At 53.4% G+C, this 23,728-nt stretch overlaps 10 protein-coding genes across 10 annotated transcripts; 6 read left to right on the top strand and 4 right to left on the bottom strand.

Annotated features, from left to right (window-relative positions):
* BU25DRAFT_3961 (kinesin light chain) lies at nucleotides 1–2,638 on the bottom strand (the record flags this gene model as incomplete). Its single annotated transcript, XM_033699687.1, has 1 exon — nucleotides 1–2,638. A coding segment is annotated over exon 1 (2,567 nt), but the record flags the coding sequence as incomplete, so codon positions are not given.
* A 725-nt stretch (nucleotides 2,639–3,363) lies between these two features.
* On the bottom strand, nucleotides 3,364–4,785 carry BU25DRAFT_3959 (lytic polysaccharide monooxygenase). The gene is made up of 2 exons (XM_033699686.1): nucleotides 4,047–4,785; nucleotides 3,364–3,991 (listed from the first exon to the last, which is right to left on the bottom strand). The coding sequence occupies exons 1-2, from the start codon at nucleotides 4,621–4,623 to the stop codon at nucleotides 3,522–3,524; spliced, it is 1,047 nt and encodes a 348-aa protein (XP_033567521.1). The 5' UTR covers nucleotides 4,624–4,785; the 3' UTR covers nucleotides 3,364–3,521.
* Nucleotides 4,786–6,909: 2,124 nt separating this feature from the next.
* Nucleotides 6,910–7,470, bottom strand: BU25DRAFT_328233 (uncharacterized protein; the record flags this gene model as incomplete). Its single annotated transcript, XM_033699512.1, has 1 exon — nucleotides 6,910–7,470. One exon carries the CDS (start codon nucleotides 7,468–7,470, stop codon nucleotides 6,910–6,912), a length of 561 nt encoding a protein of 186 aa, XP_033567520.1.
* Nucleotides 7,471–8,704: 1,234 nt separating this feature from the next.
* BU25DRAFT_405236 (M6 metalloprotease) lies at nucleotides 8,705–11,398 on the top strand. Its single transcript, XM_033699727.1, has 8 exons — nucleotides 8,705–9,342; nucleotides 9,390–9,601; nucleotides 9,653–9,768; nucleotides 9,818–9,944; nucleotides 9,995–10,081; nucleotides 10,131–10,250; nucleotides 10,301–11,118; nucleotides 11,170–11,398. The coding sequence occupies exons 1-8, from the start codon at nucleotides 9,083–9,085 to the stop codon at nucleotides 11,308–11,310; spliced, it is 1,881 nt and encodes a 626-aa protein (XP_033567519.1). The 5' UTR covers nucleotides 8,705–9,082; the 3' UTR covers nucleotides 11,311–11,398.
* Nucleotides 11,399–12,159: 761 nt separating this feature from the next.
* BU25DRAFT_426898 (maltose permease MAL61) lies at nucleotides 12,160–13,912 on the top strand (the record flags this gene model as incomplete). The annotated part of the gene is made up of 2 exons (XM_033699944.1): nucleotides 12,160–12,748; nucleotides 12,798–13,912. The coding sequence occupies 2 exons, from the start codon at nucleotides 12,160–12,162 to the stop codon at nucleotides 13,910–13,912; spliced, it is 1,704 nt and encodes a 567-aa protein (XP_033567518.1).
* Nucleotides 13,913–14,297: 385 nt separating this feature from the next.
* Nucleotides 14,298–17,166, top strand: BU25DRAFT_380606 (spindle pole body component 97; the record flags this gene model as incomplete). Its single annotated transcript, XM_033699637.1, has 2 exons — nucleotides 14,298–16,737; nucleotides 16,798–17,166. Exons 1-2 carry the CDS (start codon nucleotides 14,380–14,382, stop codon nucleotides 17,164–17,166), a joined length of 2,727 nt encoding a protein of 908 aa, XP_033567517.1. The 5' UTR covers nucleotides 14,298–14,379.
* Nucleotides 17,167–17,339: 173 nt separating this feature from the next.
* Nucleotides 17,340–17,986, bottom strand: BU25DRAFT_3819 (uncharacterized protein). Its single transcript, XM_033699685.1, has one exon. The coding sequence runs from the start codon at nucleotides 17,876–17,878 to the stop codon at nucleotides 17,513–17,515; it is 366 nt and encodes a 121-aa protein (XP_033567516.1). The 5' UTR covers nucleotides 17,879–17,986; the 3' UTR covers nucleotides 17,340–17,512.
* BU25DRAFT_405234 (WLM-domain-containing protein) lies at nucleotides 17,788–19,263 on the top strand. The gene has a single exon (XM_033699726.1). It carries the CDS (start codon nucleotides 18,095–18,097, stop codon nucleotides 19,145–19,147), a length of 1,053 nt encoding a protein of 350 aa, XP_033567515.1. The 5' UTR covers nucleotides 17,788–18,094; the 3' UTR covers nucleotides 19,148–19,263.
* A 62-nt stretch (nucleotides 19,264–19,325) lies between these two features.
* BU25DRAFT_405233 (uncharacterized protein) lies at nucleotides 19,326–20,040 on the top strand. Its single transcript, XM_033699725.1, has one exon. The coding sequence runs from the start codon at nucleotides 19,646–19,648 to the stop codon at nucleotides 19,928–19,930; it is 285 nt and encodes a 94-aa protein (XP_033567514.1). The 5' UTR covers nucleotides 19,326–19,645; the 3' UTR covers nucleotides 19,931–20,040.
* Nucleotides 20,041–20,947: 907 nt separating this feature from the next.
* BU25DRAFT_416561 (uncharacterized protein) lies at nucleotides 20,948–23,056 on the top strand (the record flags this gene model as incomplete). Its single annotated transcript, XM_033699887.1, has 1 exon — nucleotides 20,948–23,056. The coding sequence occupies one exon, from the start codon at nucleotides 20,948–20,950 to the stop codon at nucleotides 23,054–23,056; it is 2,109 nt and encodes a 702-aa protein (XP_033567513.1).
* Between the last annotated feature and the right edge of the window lie 672 nt (nucleotides 23,057–23,728).

Raw genomic sequence — 23,728 nt, 5'->3', positions numbered from 1 at the left:
ACTCTCTTCCTCGTCTGCATCGCTTGTACCCCTAGCTCTTCAGCCTCCTTCCATCGCCCTTGGTTCCTGTACGTCGACGCCAGGTGGGCCATGCTGCTCAGCGTAGAAGGATGCTCCTCGCCAAGTACTCTCTTCCTCGTCTGCATCACTTGCACCCCTAGCTCTTCAGCCTCCTTCCGTCGCCCTTGATTCCTGTACGTCGACGCCAGGTAGGCCATGCTGCTCAGCGTCTCAGGATGCTCGTCGCCAAGCATTCTCTTCCTTGTCTCTATTACTTGCACCTCTAGCTCTTCAGCCTCCTTCCATTGCCCTTGGTTCCTGTACGTCGACGCCAGGTGGGCCATGCTGCTCAGCGTAGAAGGATGCTCCTCGCCAAGTACTCTCTTCATTGTCTGCATCACTTGTACCCCTAGCTCTTCAGCCTCCTTCCATCGCCCTTGATTCCTGTACGTCGACGCCAGGTTGGCCATGCTAGTCAGCGTCTCAGGATGCTCCTCGCCAAGCACTCTCCTCCTCGTCTGCATTACTTCCACGTCTAGCTCTTCAGCCTCTTGATACCGTCCGTCACTATAAAGGGTCCCAGCACACTTCGATGCAAGATCCAATCTCTCTTCGTCATTGCTATCCGCCAGACTATGCGACAGAGCATGCTGGGCATGTGGAAGCAGTCGTCTCCACTTGCTTCTGTTACTATGATCATCGTTTGGAAACACTTGAAGTAACTGTTTAATAGTGCGTTGAGTCCACTGCATAAGCTGTCCCTGCACTTGCAGCCGGTCGCGCAGAGCTTGATAAACTAGTCGATGAACATCAAGTGCACACTCAGCAGGTCGCCGAGTGACGAGCGCATATTTGTCAAGTACCCTAACGGCATCTTCACGTGCCTGTGGCGAAGCTGCCTCCAGAAGATCAAGCGAGATGTCCTTTCGATCTACGCATGCAGCAACAAAGAGATAGTCTGCAGCGACCGCATTGCTCTGGCGGACTTGGGCCATGGAAAGAGATAATGCAGCAGCTACAGTCTTTCTCAGACCAGACTCCTGCTGCTCGCCTTTCGACGAGCCGTTGGTGTACGTGAGAGATGCTTCTTTGTGCTGGTCCAGCTGTGCTTGGTACTGCTGCACTGTCATACTACTGGCGTTCATGCACGCTGCTGCTTGCACGACTGCTAAAGGCAGATACGATAGCTCTCTTAGCAGGTGCATGGCTTCCTGCTGCTCAGCGTTCGAAAGCGGCGTTGTCAAGCGGTTCTGTAGCATCCTCAGCGCCGTGTCTGGCGTCAGCTTATGCAACGCTGTGACGTTCTGTGGAGCAAGTGCCTCAGCTGTGTTGCTCTCTGTTGTTGTGAAGATGACAGAACATAGCTTAGAGTGCGGCAGAAAGTCGGCCAGGTCTGCAGCTCGCGTCGTAGACGAGCCGCTAGGCCGTGATGTGGTGCCCTCTACGTTGTCGTAGATTAGCAAACACTGTCGCGCACTCATTGCTGCCACACAGCGTTTGAAGACCTGCTTCATGTCTGCCTGGTCATCGTCGCAGCCAGAAACACGGAGCTTCTGCGCAACGGTTGCATACGACCGGTAGAGGCTGTCCATGTCGCTTGCGTCCATCCAAAAGACCGAGCAGTTCTTGTTGTTCAGTCTTGTCCTGTGTGCAACCTCAAGTGCAAGCTGCGACTTGCCCGTACCGCCTGGCCCAACTATTGCTAGCGTGGTGGTGGTCTGATTGTTGCTGAAGAGCTTTGCCTCAAGTTCGGCAAGCTGTGCTTCGCGACCCACAAAAGACTCATTTTGTGAGAATGGGATGATTGAAGGTGCATTGCTGGCTGCCTCTATCTCAGTCTGCAGTCTCCCTTGTGCACTCTCCTTTCCTTCTCTATACGTCGTAGGCATAAAGACGCCAAGAAGTCCAAGCAGGCAGTACACGATGTCTTCTTCCTCGGTCGTCCTGCGATTCCCTACCCATCGCCTTCGCTCAGATGTGCTGAACTGGTCTAAAGGACAGTTGCGCAGCGCGGCGAGCGGGATGTCGGTGATGTTGTGTAGTAGTTGATCGAGTGACGCCTTGTCGCCTAGGCGATGTCCTTCACGCGAGAAAAACTCGACCGTCACTGGCGCGACTAGCTCTTGTAACGTCCATCCTCGTTTGAACCAATCGCTTCCCCGAAAGGATGGCTCCCAGCAGCTGCGCTGGGACGCGTCTGTCGCAGAAGACACTGCGACGTCTGACAAGAAAACGTAGCATCGGGCCGCGTTCTGGTACCACTGGAACATCGAGTTGATCGCTTTCGAGCGCTCGTTGTTGTCCCATCTGTCGATGCAGCATGTGTCGATCCAGAAGTACTGCAATCCGTCCTTAGCCGCCTGCTTGGCGCAGAACCTGAGCTTTCGGTTGCCTTCTTCTCTTTCTTTGTACTTTCCATTTGATATATCTTCAATGAGGGTCTCGGAGTCGCTCCATCGGTGCGATAAGATAGCATAGGGCGGGATCGGCTTGCCGCGAAAGTCTGTCAAGATCAGTTTGCCCGGCGTGTTAAGATGGAGAGGCGCGTCAAAATGGAGAAGCCGCATGGTGCTTGCAGCCTGGTATCTGGCCCCGGGTAATTAGAGTCGCGGGCGTCTTTTGTGGTAATGAGATTAGAATGATATAGTTGCGACAGGGCAGAGAAGGCAGCCTGGCGAGGCAGTGCATGCAACGGGGCTGAAGGTGCTGCTGACTACATCAAGCGCCCACCATCCTGCGCTGTCTCGCCTCACCGTCTGCGCTGAGGTAGTGTTTGCCTTGTAAAGCCATGTTAAAGGAGTGCACATGTGGGTGAAGTGCCAGCGGATAGAGCAGATCTACGAAGCTTGTCGCTGTAGCGTCTCGCCTGGCTCTACAATACGCGACGGGAGCGAGCACAGTTAGGGGAAACGCGTTTTGACGATCTTGCCATCCGCGCAGAGAAACCGCCGGGATGCACACTTCCTACTTTCAGTCGACCTATTAAGTGTGCAGTCTTGCTCTTTGCCATCTTAGCTTTCTTTCCAGCCCACCGAGCTCTCTGCAAATGTCAGTTGTCGCAAACAAACGAGGGGGTATCAGAGGAGAGTCGATGGACGGCACTGACAGAACGAGCGACTGCATGGTCAACAACGCTTCTCGGCGTCAGAGGCTGATGCACTCAAAGAGCAAGAGTTGCAGAATGGATGCACGCTGGGCTTGTTGATTTATAGGCATGGTGGGTACAATCTGGGCACCCGAAAGAAGATGTGTCTCTTTACACTGTGCGTCTCGGCACGTAGGGACAGACCTTATTCATAGATGATTCTGACAAAGATTCGACATTGAGCTTGAGACAGATGGATAAGTCACTTCAGAGTATGTACGCAGAAATAGTAAGAGGGGCAAATAGCGCGAGCCATATCGACTATAGTAAAGGCTAGGTACAAGAACTGAAGAACGCTTTCTATTTCCAATCTTCCACCAACATGATGCATATCACTTCCGGCAGACTAGAGCGTGTCTCTCAACACACTACTGATCTAACCGCGGAAAGCGCGGGCGTGGCGGCGAGCCTTCGAGCTGGAAGAGCCAGCAGCCTTCTCCAACCACGAGATGAAAGTCTCAAGAGTGAAAGTCTCCGGAAGGGACGAGTCCGAGCTCGAGCTGCTGGTGGAAACAGGGGCAGCCGAGGCGACTGATGAGGCAACGGCGGTAGCGGTGGCAGAGGCAACGGGGGTGCTGACAGCATTGTTCTGGACGGCGACGGAGGAAGTGGCAACAGGGGCGGCCGAGGTGGCGGCAGCGGCAGAGCTGGCAGGGGCGGCAGCAGAGGTGTTGCTGGAGCCGGAACTGGCACCGCTGAAGAGAGCGGGGCCGGGAATCTGGTAGCCGGAAAGGTCGCCGGAGTAGACATTGACCTCAATACCGGGGTCGGTGGGGGTGTAGAACTTGTCGGCGGTCACACCGGTGGGATTCTCAGTACCGGAGCCAGTAACCTCCAAGTTGATACCTGAAACGCGTTAGATTGTGTACAATATGCTTTAAGACCATGGGTTGAAACTCACACTTGGGGTAGTTCTGGGCACCGTTCTCTTGACCAGCCGAGTGGAGGGCAATGATTTCGTGACGGAGAACGTACTGACCCGGAGCAATGGAGCTCGGGACGGTGACGGACCAGGTAAGGTTGTTGCTGATGAGCTTGGTGGCAGCCCACTGGCCATCCTCGTAACCAGCCTCGTCGATCTTGAAGAAGCTCAAGTCAGCGGCCTTAGCAGAGGTGGCGTCGTCGACCTTGGCCATGTAGTCAATGATGGGGCCGACGTGGGACTCGGGCCAGGTGTTCCACTGGATGTCAACGGTTCCTCCAGCAGCGACCTTGGCGACCTTAGCACCAGCAGTGGCGTCCTTGTGGCAAGCAATCTTGGTCACATCGGTGTACATGGAGGGGTCAACGTAGCCGTTGTCAAGGCACTCAGGGCAGGACCACTCGATGACCTCAGGCGCGGGGTTCTGGTACTGGAACGAGGGGTCGTAGGCAGTGTAGTCGGTGCCATCGACCTTAATGTCCGAAAGGTGACCGTGGGCGTTGACGGAAGCGGCGACAGCGCCGAGGATAGCAGCAACCTGAATCTTGGAAGGCATTGTTGATGAGTTGGGGATTGAAAGTTTTTTGGTTGGATAGAACGGCGTTCAAGAGTAAGCTTCGAAATCAACGAAGTTGTAAGAGAATGTTATCCGCTTCAATCGATGAAGGGTGAATGAATGTGAAAAGAATGAACTGTCGAAATGACTGAATGAGTGTGATGAGGAAAAGGTACTGGAGCGTACAAAGTCACCTTTATATCCAGCAGCTGGCTTCCTCGAAACATTGTGGGTAAACACTAGCCCTGTACAGCTGTCAAAGCGACCGGGTACTGCTAGGAGCGGGAATGAAGGCCGTCGTCAAAAGCTTGATTGCAACAAGCGTTCAGGGGAGTATCGATTCCTTTCCGATGCTTGTTTCAGGTACCTGGCGATGGGACGGGCGACAAAACACAGCAGACACGGTCGGCAGTTCCTGATCGACGCAGGCATCCATTAAAATCGAAACACCTGTCTTGGATGAGAGGAGGCAGCATTGCGTTGCACGAAGAACACAATCCAACACAAGGGGTATTCTTACACGACCTCGTATGCCAAAAGACCGGAATTGCATATAGACGTCTCTGTGCTGTTTATTCGCAGGCTTGAACTGATCTGTAGTTTGATGAGGCGATGAGGAAGGACGAGGACAGGCCAGATGTGGAGAAGTGAAAGGGAAGCGCTAGCGCTGAGCTAACCGAGGCTCGCTGACACGATGAACGAAGTATACGCGCCACGTCATTTCCCAGTGTCAAGTCAATCGAATCTTCATTGAACTCGTAGAAGTGCATGAAGTCCTAATCGAACCTTCATCTATCTGTTTCAAAAGGCCCGCATTGCTGACGTCTCTCCAGCGGCAGTGCCTCGCTTAGAAGCTTCGTACCTGGCCTGTTTCACCAGCCCCCAGATAGTGGGTCGAAGACAGCGCGCGCCTCCACGACGTTTCTGACATTTTCGGACCTTCGATAAAGTGTTGTTTGTTCTGAAGCGTTTTTCCGACGCTAGAGGCAAGGTCGGATACCTCAAGAGGTCGAACTTTCGACTCGCCTTTGAGAGATACTCCCACTAGGCATTATTCCAAGCTCCATAACATCTATTGTCGCAATTGCATGGTGCTTGTCCCAAGTGGACGGAGCCACGGTCCGCCTCGATGGATCCATTGACAATTCAGACCGACTCAATGTGTTGACTAGAAACGGCAGGCTCCCCGGTGCGCGGCTTCTCGATCAATGGAAATGCTCGTGAACCACAATTGCCGGCAAATTACACCCCACCACTCGTGGAGCCTCAGATCCCTCCGATACCCACGGACCCTACACTTCCGGTTAAGAGAGATGAGCATCGGAGCATCGAGAAATAAGCAACGGAAGGCGGCTCTTAGCGTCGTCGATACCGTACAGCAGTCCTTGATGGCGTTTTATTTCTGCTCGTCAATATCTTGGATCGATTCGAACGATTCAATTCAATTGCGATAGTGTTGATCAATTGATTGGTTTACGCGATGATAGTGTTGTCAGCACATCCTACCGAACACACATCACCGCCTCACGTTGCGAATGTACATCTGGCTTGCAATGATCGCCAAGTAATGAGAAGCTGCAACAGCGAGGTCGGACTTGCATACTTCACGCCGTTTGTCCAAGTCAACGTATGCTGAGGTATGGATATATAGCGCACCGGCGCATGTGGCGGTCGACCTATATCACTCAACTGAATGCGTGAGCACCCTGCTCCCTCGCTTTCAAGCGACGATTCAGACCTTTCTGTCGATTTGGCGAAAGGCTCCCAACTCTACAGACCATCAAACTCCATCTCGACCTCCCTTAGATGTGCTCTAGGCCTGCTGCAGAGCTTGGACAACATTCTCCTCGATGGATAACGAGATTTTCTCACCTGCAAACCCTTCAGCGATGGCTTTCCCTTCGGCACTATCTTCGATCACAGGGGCCGCCAGCTCGAGTCGATCCAAGATGCATCTAGGTCTAGTAGGCTACGTTATGATAAGCTTTTACAACCTTCGTACAATCAACTGTACAGTGCGTGTGCTCGCAGAAATTGCTAGGCTCACCTATGATAAAAGAAACTGGTGCACAACCAGGCATGATTTGCAGAACATTGGTATGTACAGATGATATTAAATTCATAGGAAACACAACAACTTCTATGGGTATTGTATGCAAACTATTTACTGGACTCAGACATTACGACCAGGTAAGCTCTATGCAACAAGCGCTCATCGCACTGACCAATCTTCGTCCCACACAGACACCACCTCGCCAAGATTTGCGACTTAAGAGCAACAGCCAACTACGCCGTCATTACGAAGTCGACGCAGTTCTCGTATGTTTGCTGCGCGTTGGTACCGAACCAGAACCACTGCATCGTGCACTCTCCTGGTTGTGTGCATTGTCCGGCGGGCAGACCCTGCGGCATAATGACACTGAACTGTGTGTTGTTCAGCGGCAGCTGCGCCAAGTTCTCATCTGCGTACGAATCGAACACCAGCAGCGTCTCTACCATGGTGTTTGTCGCGGTGTCAATGATGGAGATGTTGCAAGGTCCCTCATGAGGAATGGGGAGGACGGCGGCGAAGTTGACTTGCTCTCCGGGCGCGTATTGCTGGACGTTCTTCTGATTGTCGGCGAATTGCGCACCCTTGCAAAGACCGATGTTGCATTGCGGTGAGCCGTTGCTGGGAATGTTCTCGAGCGGGCCGGTGCCGTCGGCATTGACGGCTGAAACAGCGGCTTGACCACAGACCTTCGCCATGGCTGGGCCGGGAAGACGAGCTGGAGGGCTCGTGATGTTGCCGTGGGCAAGGATCGTGGCGGCGAACAAGCCAACGCTGATGGCAGTGGAGGAGTACATCTTGTTGAGATTATAGTTAAGTTGATGAAAAATACGTTTCGTGAAAGAAGTCTTGGTAGAAAAGAAGTAGACAGTACAATTAGCGAGTGACCAGCACAAGGTGGAATTAGATTATTTTGGTGATCAATAGCCTAGAGGTAATCAGCAATGTTATAGTAATTCTGGGCAGAAAATCCTGTCGCGGCGACGTATGGATCGCAGTCTTTCCGGACCTAAGGGATACACGGTACAGTCTAGGTTTGTGAGGACGGCTCTGAAACGCGATGCTGGTCACCACAAAACTCATGCTTCTCAGCACACTTTCAATTGAAGCCTGAGGAGCTGACAAAAGATGCAACTAAAGGAACGTAATGGTTTCTTTGCATCGCGCTGTGTAGTTTCAGCTTTGACAGAAGGCTTGTCGATGGCTTTGCGCAGGATCGCGAAGGAGCGTGGTCAACTCTGTGGATCGCCGTGCTAACAACTGGCTTGAGATGGCCATGAATGCTCATTGCGATGCCAGTAATTTACAACAAGCATTGATCAGACTCGAGCTATTGACACTCAGTAAGCTTCGCGCGTGCTTGTCTTGCTTGTGTTGTCTCGTTGGTGTTTGAACGAAGCTTGGCTGGGGAGCAGGAAGGAAGGAGAGAACAGCCGTTCTCGCACGGGCTTTCCTGCCATCCAACTCTCGCAGCTGCGTCGCAGCTCCACCACAACACCACTTCGCAACCTTTTCGTATTGCATCTGCATTTGACATCCTGCCAATTCAGCCATAAGCTACTCAGCTCGTCTCATATATCCTGTCCTGTGCTGAAGGCTTTGTCATCTGAGCTCGAACCTGCGCGTACTCGTTCCGAGGTTTGAAGCTGCATATGCTGACAATGTGAGCAACTGTCAGCTCGATGGGCTGTGAGCGAACGGTGGGTCGAAGACTCACGCGATTGGTCCGATTCCTCTCAAGTTGATCTATTCTATCTAGTACTGGACTTCGAAACCTTGAATGAGCGCTTGATTTAACATCATCTTCGACAAATCTCGATGGTCGTTAAGCGACGAGGCGCTCGATGCAGCACACATTTGGCTACGAAGGTGGAGGACCTGCAAAATGTCCCACGCCGACTGCTGCCTAAGGGTTATGATCGAATGATCTATGTGGTCTCCGCCTTTTCGATAGGCAGAATCTCATCCTTTTCGTTGAGGTAGCTGATGTTCGGCTGCGCTGTCTCAATCTCATAGCTCCTCATTGGCCGACTACAACAGCATCCACCACTAACACGGCATGGGATTTGGTAGACGGTAGTACAGGGCTCTACTCTTGGCGGCTGACTACGCGTCTTCGTCTATTGTGGCTGTCAGCAATCACTCCGACTTGAGACCTCGTCAGCGTGGCTTCGAACCTGCTAAGTACAATGGCCAGCCTCCTTCCTTCACTCGATCGATACGGCCGCCAAGTTTTCAGCTCGACTGCGGTGTGCGTGTACCTGATGCTGTATTCAGCTTTGTAGTTGCAGGACTACATATGGCCATCGTGGAGGCCGTCGACTATGGCATTTCTATCCATCTACCAATTCCTCTGGCCTTATAGCCGTTAACTTCTCAAACAACTCTATTAATCGAAGACTGTACAGCATGTCTCATGCACAGTGCGAAGTACCATGTTTTGTATCTCCTCATCCTGCCCTTCTTGCGCGTACCAGATTGTTACAATCACAAGGTCCAGCTGATGCGGGCATTTTAGAGAGAACCAAACCCGCTCTTCCTCGACAACCTGGACTCCTCGGCCTCAACGATGGCACAATCTTCCCCAAATCACACTTCTCGCCAGCTGCATCTGTCAAAAAGATGGCTGCAGCAGCACTCGAACGAAAGCCGCTGCGGAATGCGATCAAGTAAGCCCTTTGGTATTGAGCAGTAACACAGAACTGAACATTTCCAGTGTTATCGTTGTTGTGGTCGAGTTTCAAGACGTGAAGTGCCCTTTCGATGTTATCGAGCGTACTGAGAATCTTTGGTTCTCTACTGGGAAAGTTCCCACCGGCTCTGTTACGGAGTTCTACTCGGAGGCATCGAACAATGCCATATCATTGACTGGCAAAGTCATTGGACCGTTCACGTTGAAAGAGAAAATGGCATACTACGCCAACAATGGTAGATCTCAGAGCTCGCTGCGTCTTATAAATGTGTGCTAACTCCATGTAGAGTCTGGAAGGGGATGGCCGGGTCCGAATTCCCAAACGATGGCTGATGAAGCACTCGATGCTGCTGTGCAAGCCAAGACTAATTTCAGGCCGTACGACAACGACGGTAACACCTACGTGCGAACTGTCATCCTAAGATGTGCTATGTGCCACTGACTGGATCTAGGTCGATGCTTTTATAGTTGTTCATGCAGGACGAGCTGCAGAGGAGACAGGACTCGGGAGCGACATCTGGAGTGTCAAATGGGTCTTGCCCCGGGAGCGTGAAGTGCATGCCCCAATACCAGAAGAAGGTTCCAATACTATCTGCCGACAGTCGATGTGCCACTGACGATACAGATAGACAAACCTAGAATCAACGTCTACGGTTTCCTGACGGTACCTGCAGATGCTAAGTGCGGCGTGTGTGCACATGAGATCGGACACCTGGGTAAGTCCCAATATTGTAGAATATACGTTCTCTTATTGATAGGTCCTAGTCTTTGGCTGGCCAGACCTGTATGACATCGATTCCTCCTCAGCAGGTATTGGGAGCTGGTGTCTAATGAGCTCTGGTAGTTGGGGTGGTGGGGGCGACCGGCCTGTGCACCCTTCTGCATGTAAGTCTTCGAATTTGCACATCCAAATACGCAAATCTAACACACTATAGGGTGCAAATCAAACCAAGACTGGGTTGAAACCATAGTGGAGACCGATAACCGTCGAGTCACGCTTCGAGACGTCAAGGATGGGCACAAGGTACATCGCCTCTGGACGAATGGGGATGCAAACAGCCAGGAATATTTCCTCATCGAGAACCGGCAGACTACCGGGGGTGACAGCTTTCTTCCTGGAAAAGGCCTACTCATCTGGCATGTTGATGACCGGGTCGGATCCAACGCAGATGAGAATCACCCTCTACTAAAGCTCATGCAAGCTGATGGCCTTGATCAGTTGAAACAGAACTTCGGCAGAGGCGACGATGGCGATGCCTACCCAGGGTTCACGGACAATCGTAAGTTCAACTCGTTGTCTAACCCGAACAGCAAATCTTATGGAGGGGCCGATACATATGTTTCCGTTACGAACATACCCGTCTCGTCCCAAACCATGACCTTTGACATCACTGTGAAGAAGAGCGACCAACTCCCAACGGACAAGTTCAACCCCAGGATGTGGTACCGCTTGAAGAACACATATCAGCCATCAACCCATTGTCTTGATGTTGTCAATGACAACGGTAGCAACAGCGAGGGCCTACTTCAGATGGCGGCTATTGGGAAGTTCTCTGGTCAATACTGGCAACTGAAGGCAAACAATGATGGGAGCTACTGCCTCCGCACGATGTTTCTCGGTCCAGATCGCCAACTTGGCGTGAAAAATGACAAGAAAACACCTATCCTGCAATCTGCAAATCCTTCCGCCAAGGCACAATACTGGACTGTTCTACTGTGGGATAATCCTCGGGATGGAACATGGCATCTTCAGGTAAGGAGGACTTACAGGAATCGCTCTGCGACTGCTGACCATTATGCTCAGAACGCCTGGACCGAGCAGTTTCAGTACCTCGACACGATGGAGGGCGGTCCAAAAGTCGAGATGAATCAGAAGAACAATGGGCGTCCGACTCAGAGATGGACGATTGAGCCTATCCGTGAGATCACTGAGCCCGGCTTTTGATCAGTGTGGTCAGCTGAACGTTGCTGTTTTCTCTTACCCGATTGTTGAGCGCCTCAAGTACATTCAATTCACGCTTCTATCGCTTTTATGAGGTTCGGCATTGCCTATATACAAGAAACGCCGCTGCCATCGGCGGAAATTACTTCCAAGGCCCGTTGGAGGCGTTTGCCCGCACGCTAACATCGGGGCTTTTTGCCCTCAGAGCCGCATCGAGGCAGCTTCGCCATCACCCGCCAGCGGCTCCTCCTTCCCCCAGATTTCTAGCGGGCGCCATGCGCTTAAAACGCGGAGAAGCACGCAACTAACCATGCTTTGCATCATCTTAGAGCGAATCATCAAACGCCGAATCCCAATCGCAATGCTTACCCCAGAGATCGACCTCATGGCAGAGATCTCTTCCATCTGCCGACTTCCAAGAGTCACATGCACCTAAGCGCACCAGGGCCAGCCTAGGTCTTCCGGTCCTTATCCTCGGTTGATTTAACTGGCCAGACAGACGTCAACTAACTCTGTTCGGCAGAAGCTCCACCTTTTCTACCAATCAAACCGTGCTGAGGCCGCAGGAGATTTAGCTCCTCAGCTTGCACGCGACCTTTTGATCCTGGCCGAACGCTCGCTCAAATGCAACCGTTCTCCACTGAAAATTGTTTAAGTTGAAGAGCGCCGCAACCTTTACAACCACCCATGCCTAGGTGACACCCTTCCCCAGATTTCTGCGTTCTTTGACAGCGCCCATCAGTGAAGCGCATCCAGGGATCCACACACTCCCGTTCCCAACACCTCGGTTACCGGTCGCACTCGGTACGACATCCGACGACGTTGTTGTGAGGGGCGAGTCCCATACCCAATATGGCGGAAGAGAAGGATATTCAGCCCTCCGCGGCGGTGCACCCGCAACCGCTGTATGAGGATCATGAGCAGCATCATAAGAATGCTGCTGACAAGGTCATCAACGATGCGCGTCTTGCGACGGAGAAAGAGCATACGATGACCCTGTGGCAGGGCATCAAGCTCTACCCAAAAGCGATCGGCTGGTCGGTGCTGATCAGTACATGTATCGTCATGGAAGGCTATGACGTCTGCTTGCTTAACAACTTTTTCGCATTTCCGCAGTTCAAGCGCAAGTACGGCGAGCAGCTTCCCGACGGCACGTGGGAGATTCCTGCGCCGTGGCAGGCGGGGTTGAGCAATGGTGTTATTGTGGGTGAAATCATTGGTCTGTTTCTCAATGGATGGATTAGTGAGGCGATTGGGTACAGATACACCGTCATGGGGTGTTTGTTCCTGCTCATCTGCTTTACCACAATCTTCTTCACGGCGCAGACGGTGGTGCATCTGCTGGTTGCGGAGATTCTGTGTGGTATTCCTTGGGGTGTGTTTCAGACGCTTACCATCACCTACGCGAGTGAGGTGTGTCCTGTTGCGCTGCGCGGATACTGTAAGTCAAGTTCGTTGCCTTCTCTTCGTGTCGTGGCTAACGATTCCAGTGACCACATATGTCAACTTCTGCTGGGGTCTTGGTCAAGTCATCGGTATCGGTGTGATCCGCTCCATGGTCAATCGCGAAGACGAGTGGTCCTACCGCATTCCCTACGCTCTGCAGTGGATGTGGCCTGTGCCGCTTATCATCGGTGTCTTCCTTGCTCCTGAGTCGCCTTGGTGGCTCGTCCGCAAGGGTCGCCTTGAAGACGCGAAGAGGTCCCTCCTCCGTCTCACCAGCTTGGATCGCGAGACCGATTTTGATGCTGAGGAGACTGTTGCCATGATGGTCCACACCACTGCTCTGGAAGAGAAGATCACCAAGGGCGTTAGCTACATCGACTGCTTCAAGGGCGTCGACTTGCGCCGCACAGAGATTGTCTGTATGGCTTGGGCTATCCAGAACTTGAGTGGTAATGCCTTCTCCGGATACTCATCGTACTTTCTGCAGCAAGCTGGTCTCGACCCGTCCACGTCGTACGACTTCGCCATGGGCCAATACGGCATCAACATGGCTGGTGTCTTCGGCGCCTGGTTCCTAATGAAGTGCGGCGTTGGACGACGATCTCTCTATCTCTACGGTCTCTGCGGTCTCTGCACCATGCTCTTCGTCATGGGCTTCCTCGGCCTCGTCCCAGCCGCTCACCGCGAACAAGGCGCTATGGCGACTGGGGCAATGATGATCGTGTGGGCAATGTTCTACCAGCTCACCGTCGGGACAGTCTGTTACTCACTCGTCGCCGAGCTGTCCACGCGCCGTCTGCAGATCAAGACCGTGGTCCTGGGCCGCAACCTCTACAACATCATCGGCATAATCACCTCCGTCCTAACACCGTACATGCTGAACCCCGGCGAGTGGAACTGGGGCAACTACGCCGGCTTCTTCTGGGCGGGATCTTGCTTCCTCAGCATCGTGTACACGTTCTTCCGGCTGCCGGAGCCCAAGGACCGCAGTTTCGCAGAGCTGGACCTGCTGTTTGAGAAGCGCATCTCTGCGCGCAAGTTTGCGAGCACCAAGGTTGATGTGTTTGAGAAGAGCACGCTCGACGGTACTCGCGTGTTTGAGACGTACGAAGAGAAGGTAGATGCTGTGCGCAGGACCGAATCGGTTGTTGGAGCTTAGATGCTAATGAGATCTCAGGTGGCGGCATGAAGTGTGTCACGATGATGGAATGTGTATACGGATGCAATGATCTTTTGTGTATATATACACGCACGACATGTTTGGTCTGGGACGAGAGATGATCAGTGACGAAGCCATAGAGCGTTCTGTGTAGCAGCGAGTTCAATCTGACCTTTTAATACATGATCGTGTACATGACCGTCTACATGACCGTCTACATGACCGTCTACATGACTCGGTGGCCAGTCGATGTAATGCTTTGCGGTCAGCTTCCACGCCGTTGCATTGGGCGTGTCTGCATCATAGGCCCCGCTTTAGCGAGCCCCTCGACGCGTTGTTCCTCCCAACCTTTGACGGGGTTACGAGACGCAGCCGCAACAACAAACAAAAGACGGCGCAACAACAAACAAAGACGGTCCTTGCGCGCAAACACACCGGGCCACCTCTATGGACCGGCTTTCCCCACCATGTCCTCCCGTAACCCCGCGATGATGAAGCCGCTGTCGACCGCCGAGCGCCGCTCAGCCAATGCGAACTTCACATCCACCGCGCGACCCCGCGTCGCATCAGGGACGGGGACAGGGACAGGGACCGGCGAGGGGGACGAGCGGCGCGAATCTGCCAGGACCTCGCACCGGAGCACCAGATCCAGTGCCATGGGCACAGCGGCCGAGCTGAGGGAGCGGCGCACGGAGAAGCGCGAGGTGCGCGAGAGGGAGACAGAGACACGGCGGACACGGAGCCCGCTGAAGCAGTCGACTGAGAGCCGCGCCAATGCTCGAAGCCGCGCGGAGAAAGCGGCGCGCGATGTGGAGAGACCGTCGAGGAGCGCAACGTCGAGACAGTCCCCCGAACAGCCACAGCCGCCATGGGACCCTCGGGCATCGCTGGTAGCGCACACGAGCGCTCCGCTGGCGACGCGCATATCAATCCCTCCGCTTGCATCGACTGCACCGCCCACCCTCCAGCCTACGCCGCTTGCCCAGCTGTCGTTGGACGCTCAGGAGAAAGCCGTGATCGAGGACCTGCTGTTCGTGTTCATGGGCTTCGAGGGACAGTACATCCGGTTCAGCGATGCATACAACCCCCACGAGGAGAAAGAGCGGCTGCTGGGTCCGCAGTTCAAGATACTGCCCGGCTTGGACCCCAGCCTGAAGGACCTCGCCAAGGCTATGCTGCGGACAGCGACACACTACATTGCGGTCGAGACATGCGTCGAGGTGCTCAGCAGGGACCAGTATGGCGCCGTGAACCACGCGCTGTGCGCTGCGATACGGCGACTGCTGAAGGACTACCTTGCGCTGATTGCCCAGCTGGAGCATCAGTCACTGACGAACGACTCGTTCACGCTGCATGTTTTGAACTTGCATACGAAGCAGACTAGCCATATGCTCTTCCAGCTCTACACGACCGGTATCGAGCTGCTCAAAGCGAACTGGATACTCGAAGACGAGAAGGACGAGGAGACCGACGACGATACCAACGATTTCGAGAACATCCTGGAGTCACTGCGCGAAGGGGGCGCCACGGTCAAGAAGATGTGCAAGGGCGGAAGTGTGCTCGGTCTGATCACCAAGCGGCTATCGTCCATGTCCGGCGACCCTGCGGCTCGAACGTTGCTCACAACTCTTCTGCGCGAGGCTAGCAGACCGTATATGGCTATGCTGAACGAGTGGCTACATCATGGAGGTATCAAGGATCCACATTCCGAGTTCCTGGTCAAGGAGCAGCGGAGTATCAAACGCGAGCGGCTAGACCAGGACTACACAGACGAGTACTGGGAAAAGCGGTATACCGTCCGAGATGCGCTCGTGCCACCGCAACTAGAAGCAGTCAAAGATAAAGTGCTTCTGGCCGGCAAGTACCTCAACGTCGTACGTGAATGCGGTGGCGTCGATGTCAGCAGACGCGTTGAGGATGCGCCGACGACCTTCGATGACCCCCAATTCCTGGACAACGTCAACTCTGCATATGCTTCCGCAAACTCTTCCCTCCTAAACCTCCTTCTTACCACACATCAATTGCCTGCGCGACTACGCTCGCTCAAGCACTACTTTTTCCTCGACCGATCCGACTTCTTCACCTACTTCCTCGAAATGGGCGAGCTGGAGCTCAAGAAACCAGCAAAGCATGTCAATGTTGGCAAGCTGCAATCGCTCCTGGATCTCGCTACCCGCCATGCCGGCTCTGTCGCCGTCGAAGACCCGTACAAAGAAGACATCAAGGTTCAAATTAACGATGTGGGCCTTACCAACTGGTTGATGAAGATCGTCAATGTCCAAGGTCTCGACCAAGAAGCCGCAACATCGATATCGAACTATACCCCCGCCAACACAGACAATATCACAAACGACAAAGACATCACAGGGTACCAAGCGCTGGTCTTTGATTACAACATGCCCTTCCCGCTCTCACTGGTAGTCAGCCGTGTCACACTCACACGCTACCAACTCCTCTTCCGCTTCCTGCTCAGCCTCAAGCATCTCGAGACCGATCTCGGCAAGTGCTGGGGCGAGCAAGGCAAGAACTCAATGTGGAAACACCAGTCGAAGAACCCACGAATCGAGCAGTGGAAACGCAAAGCCTGGACGCTGCGGGCACGTATGATGGTGTTCGTGCAACAGCTCACATACTACTGCACTGCGGAGGTCATCGAACCGAACTGGGTATCCCTCATGTCCCGGCTCAGAGAAGAAGGGAAAGCCAGTGAGGAGATGACTGGCGAGGGCGTAAAGAGGACGGTGGACGAACTGATGCAGGATCATGTTGATTTCCTCGCTACTTGTTTGAAGGAGTGTATGCTCACCAACAGCAAGCTCCTGAAGGTACGTTTCCCCCCCCCCCCCCATCCCTTTCTCTATAAAACGACAACTAACACGGGGCAGATCAATAACAAAATAATGTCCACCTGCAACATGTTCGCCACCTTCACATACTCCCTCTCCCGCTACCTCGTCACCTCGGACCCGGACCTCGTGCAAACCGTCAACGATGCCATCGCCTCGCAACCCCCCTCCTCAAACTCAAATCACCGACACGTTGTCTTTGATCCGCAGCGCCTGGATAAGATGTTCGATATGCTCACCAAGTACGAGGATAGCTTTACTCGGCATCTTAAGATTTTGCTGGATACCCTAAATTATCTGGCCGCCACGGAGACGGTGGTTTTCTTGCAGCTTTGTGCCAGGTTAACGAGTGCGGGGGAGGGGTTGCAGGGGTTTCAGGTGCCAATGGGTATGGAGGGTGTGGTTTAGTGTAGCTCCCGCTGCTACGATATCCAATGGTATTTGCATGTGAACGGAAGGTATCCGCCGCGAGGCGTTGTAAGCAATGGCGTTTGGAGTGAAGCGGAAGGGAAAAGCTTCGCAGTTTGTCGGTTATTTGAAGGATTTTAACGAGGGTCAATGCGTATAGCAGTCTACTTGTACGAGGCAAGCGAATCGAATCGAATGAGCTTGTTACTACGATTGCGGTCCATGTGAGATGAGATGTTCTTGAAGTGTTGCTCACGCCGCTGGAACGTTAGCCTTGTGTTGATTGCGGAGGAAGGGTTGAGCGGATTTTAGGTGCCCATAAATGTGGAGAGGGTGGTATACGATGCTAGCACGACACGAGGTTACAGTTGTCGGTGTTGGGAGTGTTCTGGGTGCTTGTTACTATTGGGTGTTCTGACTGATGAGAAAATGGTGCGGCGTTAGTGGTCATGTGAGCAAGGTTCAGAGAACGAGATGCAATACCATTCCTCACTCTGGATGTCAGTAAGATCGGCCCTGATGAATCCAGTTGCGCGTCACATAGCGTAGCTTTGTTGGTCAACTTCTCTAGTGGAGCAGCGCTAGCGGCTCTTTCCTCTCCCATTCCACCCAGCGACTGCCTTTTCCCAAACACATTCTTTCTGCGATGTGTACAGAACAATTTGGCAGCCGTATACTGACAGGAGGACTTCACAGGACAGATGTTGCTCATTGGAGGTTCGTAGCATCGTCGGAGTTTAGGATGACAAATCTCCGTGGCGTTGACATGGAAGCCTCGCGAACGTCACGACAGACCAAGCGCCACGACTAATCGTCAGTAATCAGCTGCGAAGCTTCATATCTTGATCACCTACTATCACCGCTACTTACCCACAGCACAGCAGCCATCTTAAGCCTCCGCTTCTTACTCGAACCTACATACGTCAGCATGGCTTCGGCAACGCCTCACGATAATGAGAGCGCCGACGAGATACAAGTCACACTGTCACACCACGGCACATCGATCACGTTGTCCTTCCCCCAAGATGCCACAATATCAGATCTCGCAGACAAGATAGCCGAGGACCTTTCCATACCGCTATCGAACCAAAAGCTCCTCATGGGCGGCAAGTTGGGCCTTCAAAAGCCGCCGTTTAAGAATCCAACAATACCCCTCAGCGATTTCAATACTACGAAAATCACTCTCATGGGCAGCACTACTGCTGAAGTCTCCGCTCTGAACGCCACCATCTCTGCCGCCTCGGCACCGCGACGCCCCGGCCCTATAAAAGCCGCCACACCTGTGCGAAGTCGCGATTATAAACGTATACAAGAAGAAGCGCGATACACGTTTCAGACACTACGCCCGCTCCCCTACCTCCCCAACCCATCGCGCTCGTTAGCCTTCCTCGAGCGCCTGCGCGACGATGCAGGCATCAAGGCCGCAATGCGGACACACAAGTTCAGCGTCCCGCTGCTTACCGAGATGGATCCTGCTATGCACACTACACACGAGAGTCGCACACTAGGCTTGAACCGCAATCAAGGCGAGGTTATTGAACTGCGTCTGAGAACCGATGCGTACGATGGGTATCGCGATTACAAAACGATTCGCAAAACGCTGTGTCACGAGCTCGCGCATAACGTGTGGGGCCCACATGATCGTAACTTCTGGAATCTGTGTAAACAAATCGAAAGAGAGGTCGAGAGGGATGACTGGCGAAGCGGCGGTCATAGCGTTGGGAATCAAGAATACTACGAACCGAGTGAGGAGGAGATGAATATGTGTGATCATGGTGGGTGGATTGGGGGTGAGTTTGTGCTGGGTGGCGGCAATGGGGGAAGCTCTGGGGGCAGTGCGACGTTGATTAGCAGTGCTGGTGGGAGCGTGGCAACGGGAAGTCTGACCAGGAGGGAGATTCTCGCGAAGGCGGCGGAAGAGAGGGCGAAGAGGACGAAGCAAGCTGAGGAAGAGAGTCGAGGGGCCGGCTCTGCTTCCTAACGACATCGCGTCTTTGTCTTTCTTTCTCCAGTGCCCTTCAGAGCCTGCATAGCTGTGCGTATACCCTTTGCCCAACGTTGGTCTTTCAGTTTAATGGAAAATGATACACCCTCGAACATCTTTCAAGTTCACCCTGCCCTTCGCATCTGTGCTATCACCACGAGAATAGCTGTCTCTCCATGCATGTGTGTCAGAGCCAATCGGACGCCATGGAGCGGCACTCCTGCACGTCACTCATTGGAGCTACCCCACAAACCTCGGAACTTCCCCAGACAGCGCTTAGTCGATGACCTCCGCTCCTCCGCCGAACCTCACTCCATTCTCTTTCTCTTCCTTTGCTTCCCTGCTGCTACATCCTCTTCTCCTCGGTCTTATCTGTCAGTAAAGCACAGCCACTGCCGCAATCTACCAAATCAGATACAATTTGAACTTTACTTTTGAGCACATACTCGTCCTCATCGGAACACCACACACGCTGCTAACCTACGTCACTCTACTATGGGTCTCTTCATACCCTTCGTACTCGCGCTCGCGGTGTTCTGGCTCGTCATTGGTACCCTGCTCGCAAAATTCCTCGCTCAGAAGTATAAGGGCAAGCCGTGGAATAACCGGACGGTCGATTCGCAGTATATATATGGCAACGCGCTGCAGAATGATAGGAGTGGGCAGATGCATGGCGGCCGATACGGGATGGGTGGAAGCGTAGGGGAATTTAATCGAAGGTACGGGAGGGAAGATATTGGGATGGGGCAGTATGGGCAGGGACGGATGAAGGGGATGTGATGAGCGAGCATTTTGAGTAACCAGAGAAGTTTCGCAACTGTAGTGGAAAGCGATTCATGATGATGAGGGGCTTCCGCCTGTCCGATCATATCTCGAAATGGTAAATCGATTCTCTTTTCGAGAAGCTTTTAGCTCACCTGAACGCATGCATAGATGTAACAGCCAGTTTGCCCACTTGCATTATGTCTTCAACAACGGGCAATGTGAACCTTTTGCCGATCAAAATTCCATGTTGCTTGGGCAGGAGCTCAACGCTCCGCAGGATACCAAAAGGGCAAGTCGGCAATCAACCTTAGCTCAAACCTGTCCTTTTGAAGCATTGCGCCTCTCGTAGGTCTGTTCCATTCAAGTTAAGCTTGGAATATCTACACAGGTAACATTTGAGCCATCAGTTCTCTTTCGCGTAGTCTCCCGGTGATGCATCGCCAAGTCGTTTCCAGGTGAAGGAAGACAGTTCACCGTCCCAACACTCGCGCTGCATTGGCACACCAACGCCACCAAAACCACCAGAACCACAGCGTGACCTTTCTTTCACTTGCCTTCTTCCCGTCTCGTTTGTTTACATGTGACATCCACCGCCGCTCCTTACTGTCTCCACCACAACGACTACTGTCAGCAACCGCACAAGTCTGCAACTCACCCATAACACTTCCTCCGCGGAAGCACTTTGCACCTACACCATCTATATAACAGCGATAATAATACATTGCCATCATTCGCTTTTCCGAGCTCTGGTGTTTGATTACAGTCCACCTTCCCGTCGAAAATTCGCGGTCTTTACCACCACGACAACTGTCTACATCTGCCTCACAACACAAGCCAACGCCTGGTACGACCAAGCACTACCGCATCAAAATCATAAGGCTTGTAGTGGTAACAAGATAATCTGCTTTCACCATTCCGACACCCGGTGTATATTTACGTCCCACGCCCGCCACCGACCTTCACCACAACTCTTTTCGATAACCGCGCACTCAACCACAACACACAACAGAAACGGCTGCAAATAACAACTTCATGGCCACGGCATCAATACTGTTCTCTCAAGGTATCATGACTTCTCTGTCCTTAGCGAGACCAGCCACTAATACTGCCCCCATAGCTACGATGGCGCCATCCGCTGCAACAGCTTCCACAGTGAACTCCGTTCACGAGTGGCGAGCCTCTGCTTCACGCCCCGTGTCTTCTCTGTCTGCGATGGCCAATGCTGTCACACAATTCCTCTTTAGTCAAGCGCAGCTCCCCACTTCACAGTCGTACTACGGTGCTTTTTTTGCTGGCATTCTGACCGGCATGACGGGTGCATCTGCTCTCTACGCCTACCTCAACCGCAACAAATGTGACCGCGCCAAAGGCCAGCTCGCGATCTACCACATTATTCATTTCTTCCAGCACCGCCCGGACTTCGAGGCACTGCTGCAAGACCCCCAAGAGCTGCTGAAGCAGATGGAGCCTGAGGTGATGCGTATGGTTGATAAGCATCTTACCAAGAACGAGGCAGACGAGGTGATCAAGGAGCTCAAGCGCACGTGTGAAGGCTACACGGGTGGAGAGCATTCACACAAGCGCTTTCGGGAGAACAAGCACGATACGGCGAAGGACCGCAAAGGACCGCACCTCACTGCTGCTTACTCTCAGTCTCCGTATTCTCAATCTCCGTACTCTCAATCTCCGTACTCTCAGTCTCTGCGTGGCTTCCTTCCTGAACCTGACCAGCCCAACATCGACGATGAACGTACTCCGAAGCCTAGACTCACCTCTGCGATCAAGGCACGTATCTCCTTCGGCACAGAAGTCCCCCGCAGCGACTCCCCTATGCAGGATGCCGACCACGTCAACCGAGACTTGCTCACCTCACAGAGGCAGCTTCGCTTTGAGCTTGAGCGGTACCGCGTTGTGATGGACGTCGACAAAGTCAGCTCGCCTCTACTACACGGACCGCAGCATCTCTTTGCGACGCCTTGTTCTTTCGCTCAACGCTCCGCCGCGCATCCACCCGAGTCGAACATCCTTGTCGGACATGCGTCTACACCCACACCAGCGCTGCCCAAGGAGGATGACGGCTACGAGTCGGGCTGCGAGGACGACACCATCACTGTTCGTAACGAGCTTGTCACTCTCGCCGTCACCGAAGCGCCCAGACTGTCCGCTAAGGCGAAGGGCAAACGGCCCATGAAGTCTCTGAAGGACAAGCAGCACGTGAAGCCTCCACACCCACCTCAGCTCGGGAGCTTCGGACTTGACTACACTAACAAAGACCTCTACACATCTGATTCCTCCTCCTCATCCGATGGAGATGAGCATGACTACACTGCGCCCAGCTGGATCGCAGAGGCAATGGCTAAGACCAAGGCTGCTCCGTCAAATGGTCGTCCCATCGACACACCGCGTTTCATGAAGCGCCAGCCTCTCCCATCGCATTCTACGACTGTAGTCCGCAAGCTTCACGGTGTGAAGTGCTCCGGAACCCCGCTATCCCCAATTGCGGGTTCTCCTCCCAACGTTGAGTCTGTCCAAGCTATCGAGGACACACCAATTGAGTCTGAAAACACCCTCCCGTTCGCGTACTGGTCCACTGGACCAGTCGTGACTTGCTCCGACTCCGAGAATGAGACTCCAGACGACCCTCCTGCTGCACTTGTAACCACCACAGTTACCCCAAGCTCTCCATCGGTGCCTACTTCACCATTTGTAGCCACCAACCCTACACAAAATGTCGAGAGTCTTGAGCCTGCCGGCGAGGCTGGAGGTACCCAGCACATTAACGAGTGCTCGCTCTCGCACGACCAGGAGCAGTTCCCTCCCTCCCCACCTTCCAAGAAGCGCAAATCGCTCTCTCCTTCGCTTGATGGCACACCAAACGGCTACCCCTCGCCGAAGCGCGCACGCAGCTCTCCACTGCATGACATCGCCGCTTCCGTCTCGAGCGGCAAGGGTTCGCCTGAGCAGCAGCCCTCGCCGGGGCGCAAGTCCAAGACCCCTTCGCCTGTGCGTGCTCTTGCGGCTCAGCCGAAGTTGCCAGAGACGCCCAAGGCGCAGAAGGTGAAGAAGGGCAGCGTTGCAAAGACGCCTGGTACCCGCAAGACGGCGCGCCAGACTGCCTACAATGGCACCTACCCAAAGTAGATGCGCGTCGTCATCCTCTCACTCTCGCTGGGTGGGCTGAAGGGCTCCAGGGTGCGATTTGGAAAATATTTTGGTGGTGGAGGACGTGCTGTATGTTTACATGGTGTGGAGTTGAGTAGTATCCCTGCCTCTCTTCGCGACCTGAAGCGAGCCTGGCTTGTTGTAGCCGCCCTAGGACTGGCTCCGAGCTGGGTGACCATTGGTTGCATCATCAATTGACGAGCAAGCAAAGTCAAGATGGGATCGACATCCAGCTCTAAAGACGGAGAATTTACGTGGCCGCTCGCGGTAAGCTAGCGAAAAGCGGAGTTGGGGATGAGCCAGAGAAAGGCGATGTATATATCGAGGTTGGAACCGTTGGTTTCAGAAACAGCAACGCCCGTGTTGAGTAGATAGCCAAGTGGGTATTCAAAACTATTTTCCAAGCTGAACCGGCCCTTGAGACCCTGCAACTGGGATGGCGTTGCTCGAGTCATCAATCAACTCGCCTTGGCCATTCTTTCAAACGAAGCTGAATCTTTGATGAAGGAGAGGGAAGAGTATGATGAACGATTGCCACGCATGGTTCGTTGTCGTTGGAAAGTCGTCAGAGTCTAGTCTTGGTCAGTATCGACAAAGTACACGAGCGCGTAGAGGTGTGTCTCCCACCTGCATATGCTTTCGTGCCAGAAT

This window comes from Macroventuria anomochaeta, assembly GCF_010093625.1.
Source record: "Macroventuria anomochaeta strain CBS 525.71 unplaced genomic scaffold BU25scaffold_1, whole genome shotgun sequence".
In the NCBI taxonomy this organism is placed as follows: domain Eukaryota; kingdom Fungi; phylum Ascomycota; class Dothideomycetes; order Pleosporales; family Didymellaceae; genus Macroventuria; species Macroventuria anomochaeta.
The sequence above is the reverse complement of the archived record's forward strand: the minus strand, read 5'-3'. Positions and strand labels throughout refer to the sequence as shown.

What these genes read in the sequence shown, in the direction of transcription:
- BU25DRAFT_3959 (XM_033699686.1), bottom strand. Translation starts at nt 4,623, where the DNA reads ATGCCTTCCAAGATTCAGGTTGCTGCTATCCTCGGCGCTGTCGCCGCT. An exon ending in TGCCCAGAACTACCCCAAGT is followed by an intron (nt 3,992 to 4,046) that starts GTGAGTTTCAAC and finishes AACGCGTTTCAG; the next exon opens with GTATCAACTTGGAGGTTACT.
- BU25DRAFT_405236 (XM_033699727.1), top strand. Translation starts at nt 9,083, where the DNA reads ATGTCTCATGCACAGTGCGAAGTACCATGTTTTGTATCTCCTCATCCT. An exon ending in GGCATACTACGCCAACAATG is followed by an intron (nt 9,602 to 9,652) that starts GTAGATCTCAGA and finishes AACTCCATGTAG; the next exon opens with AGTCTGGAAGGGGATGGCCG. An exon ending in ATGGAACATGGCATCTTCAG is followed by an intron (nt 11,119 to 11,169) that starts GTAAGGAGGACT and finishes CATTATGCTCAG; the next exon opens with AACGCCTGGACCGAGCAGTT.
- BU25DRAFT_3819 (XM_033699685.1), bottom strand. Translation starts at nt 17,878, where the DNA reads ATGAGCAACATCTGTCCTGTGAAGTCCTCCTGTCAGTATACGGCTGCC.
- BU25DRAFT_405234 (XM_033699726.1), top strand. Translation starts at nt 18,095, where the DNA reads ATGGCTTCGGCAACGCCTCACGATAATGAGAGCGCCGACGAGATACAA.
- BU25DRAFT_405233 (XM_033699725.1), top strand. Translation starts at nt 19,646, where the DNA reads ATGGGTCTCTTCATACCCTTCGTACTCGCGCTCGCGGTGTTCTGGCTC.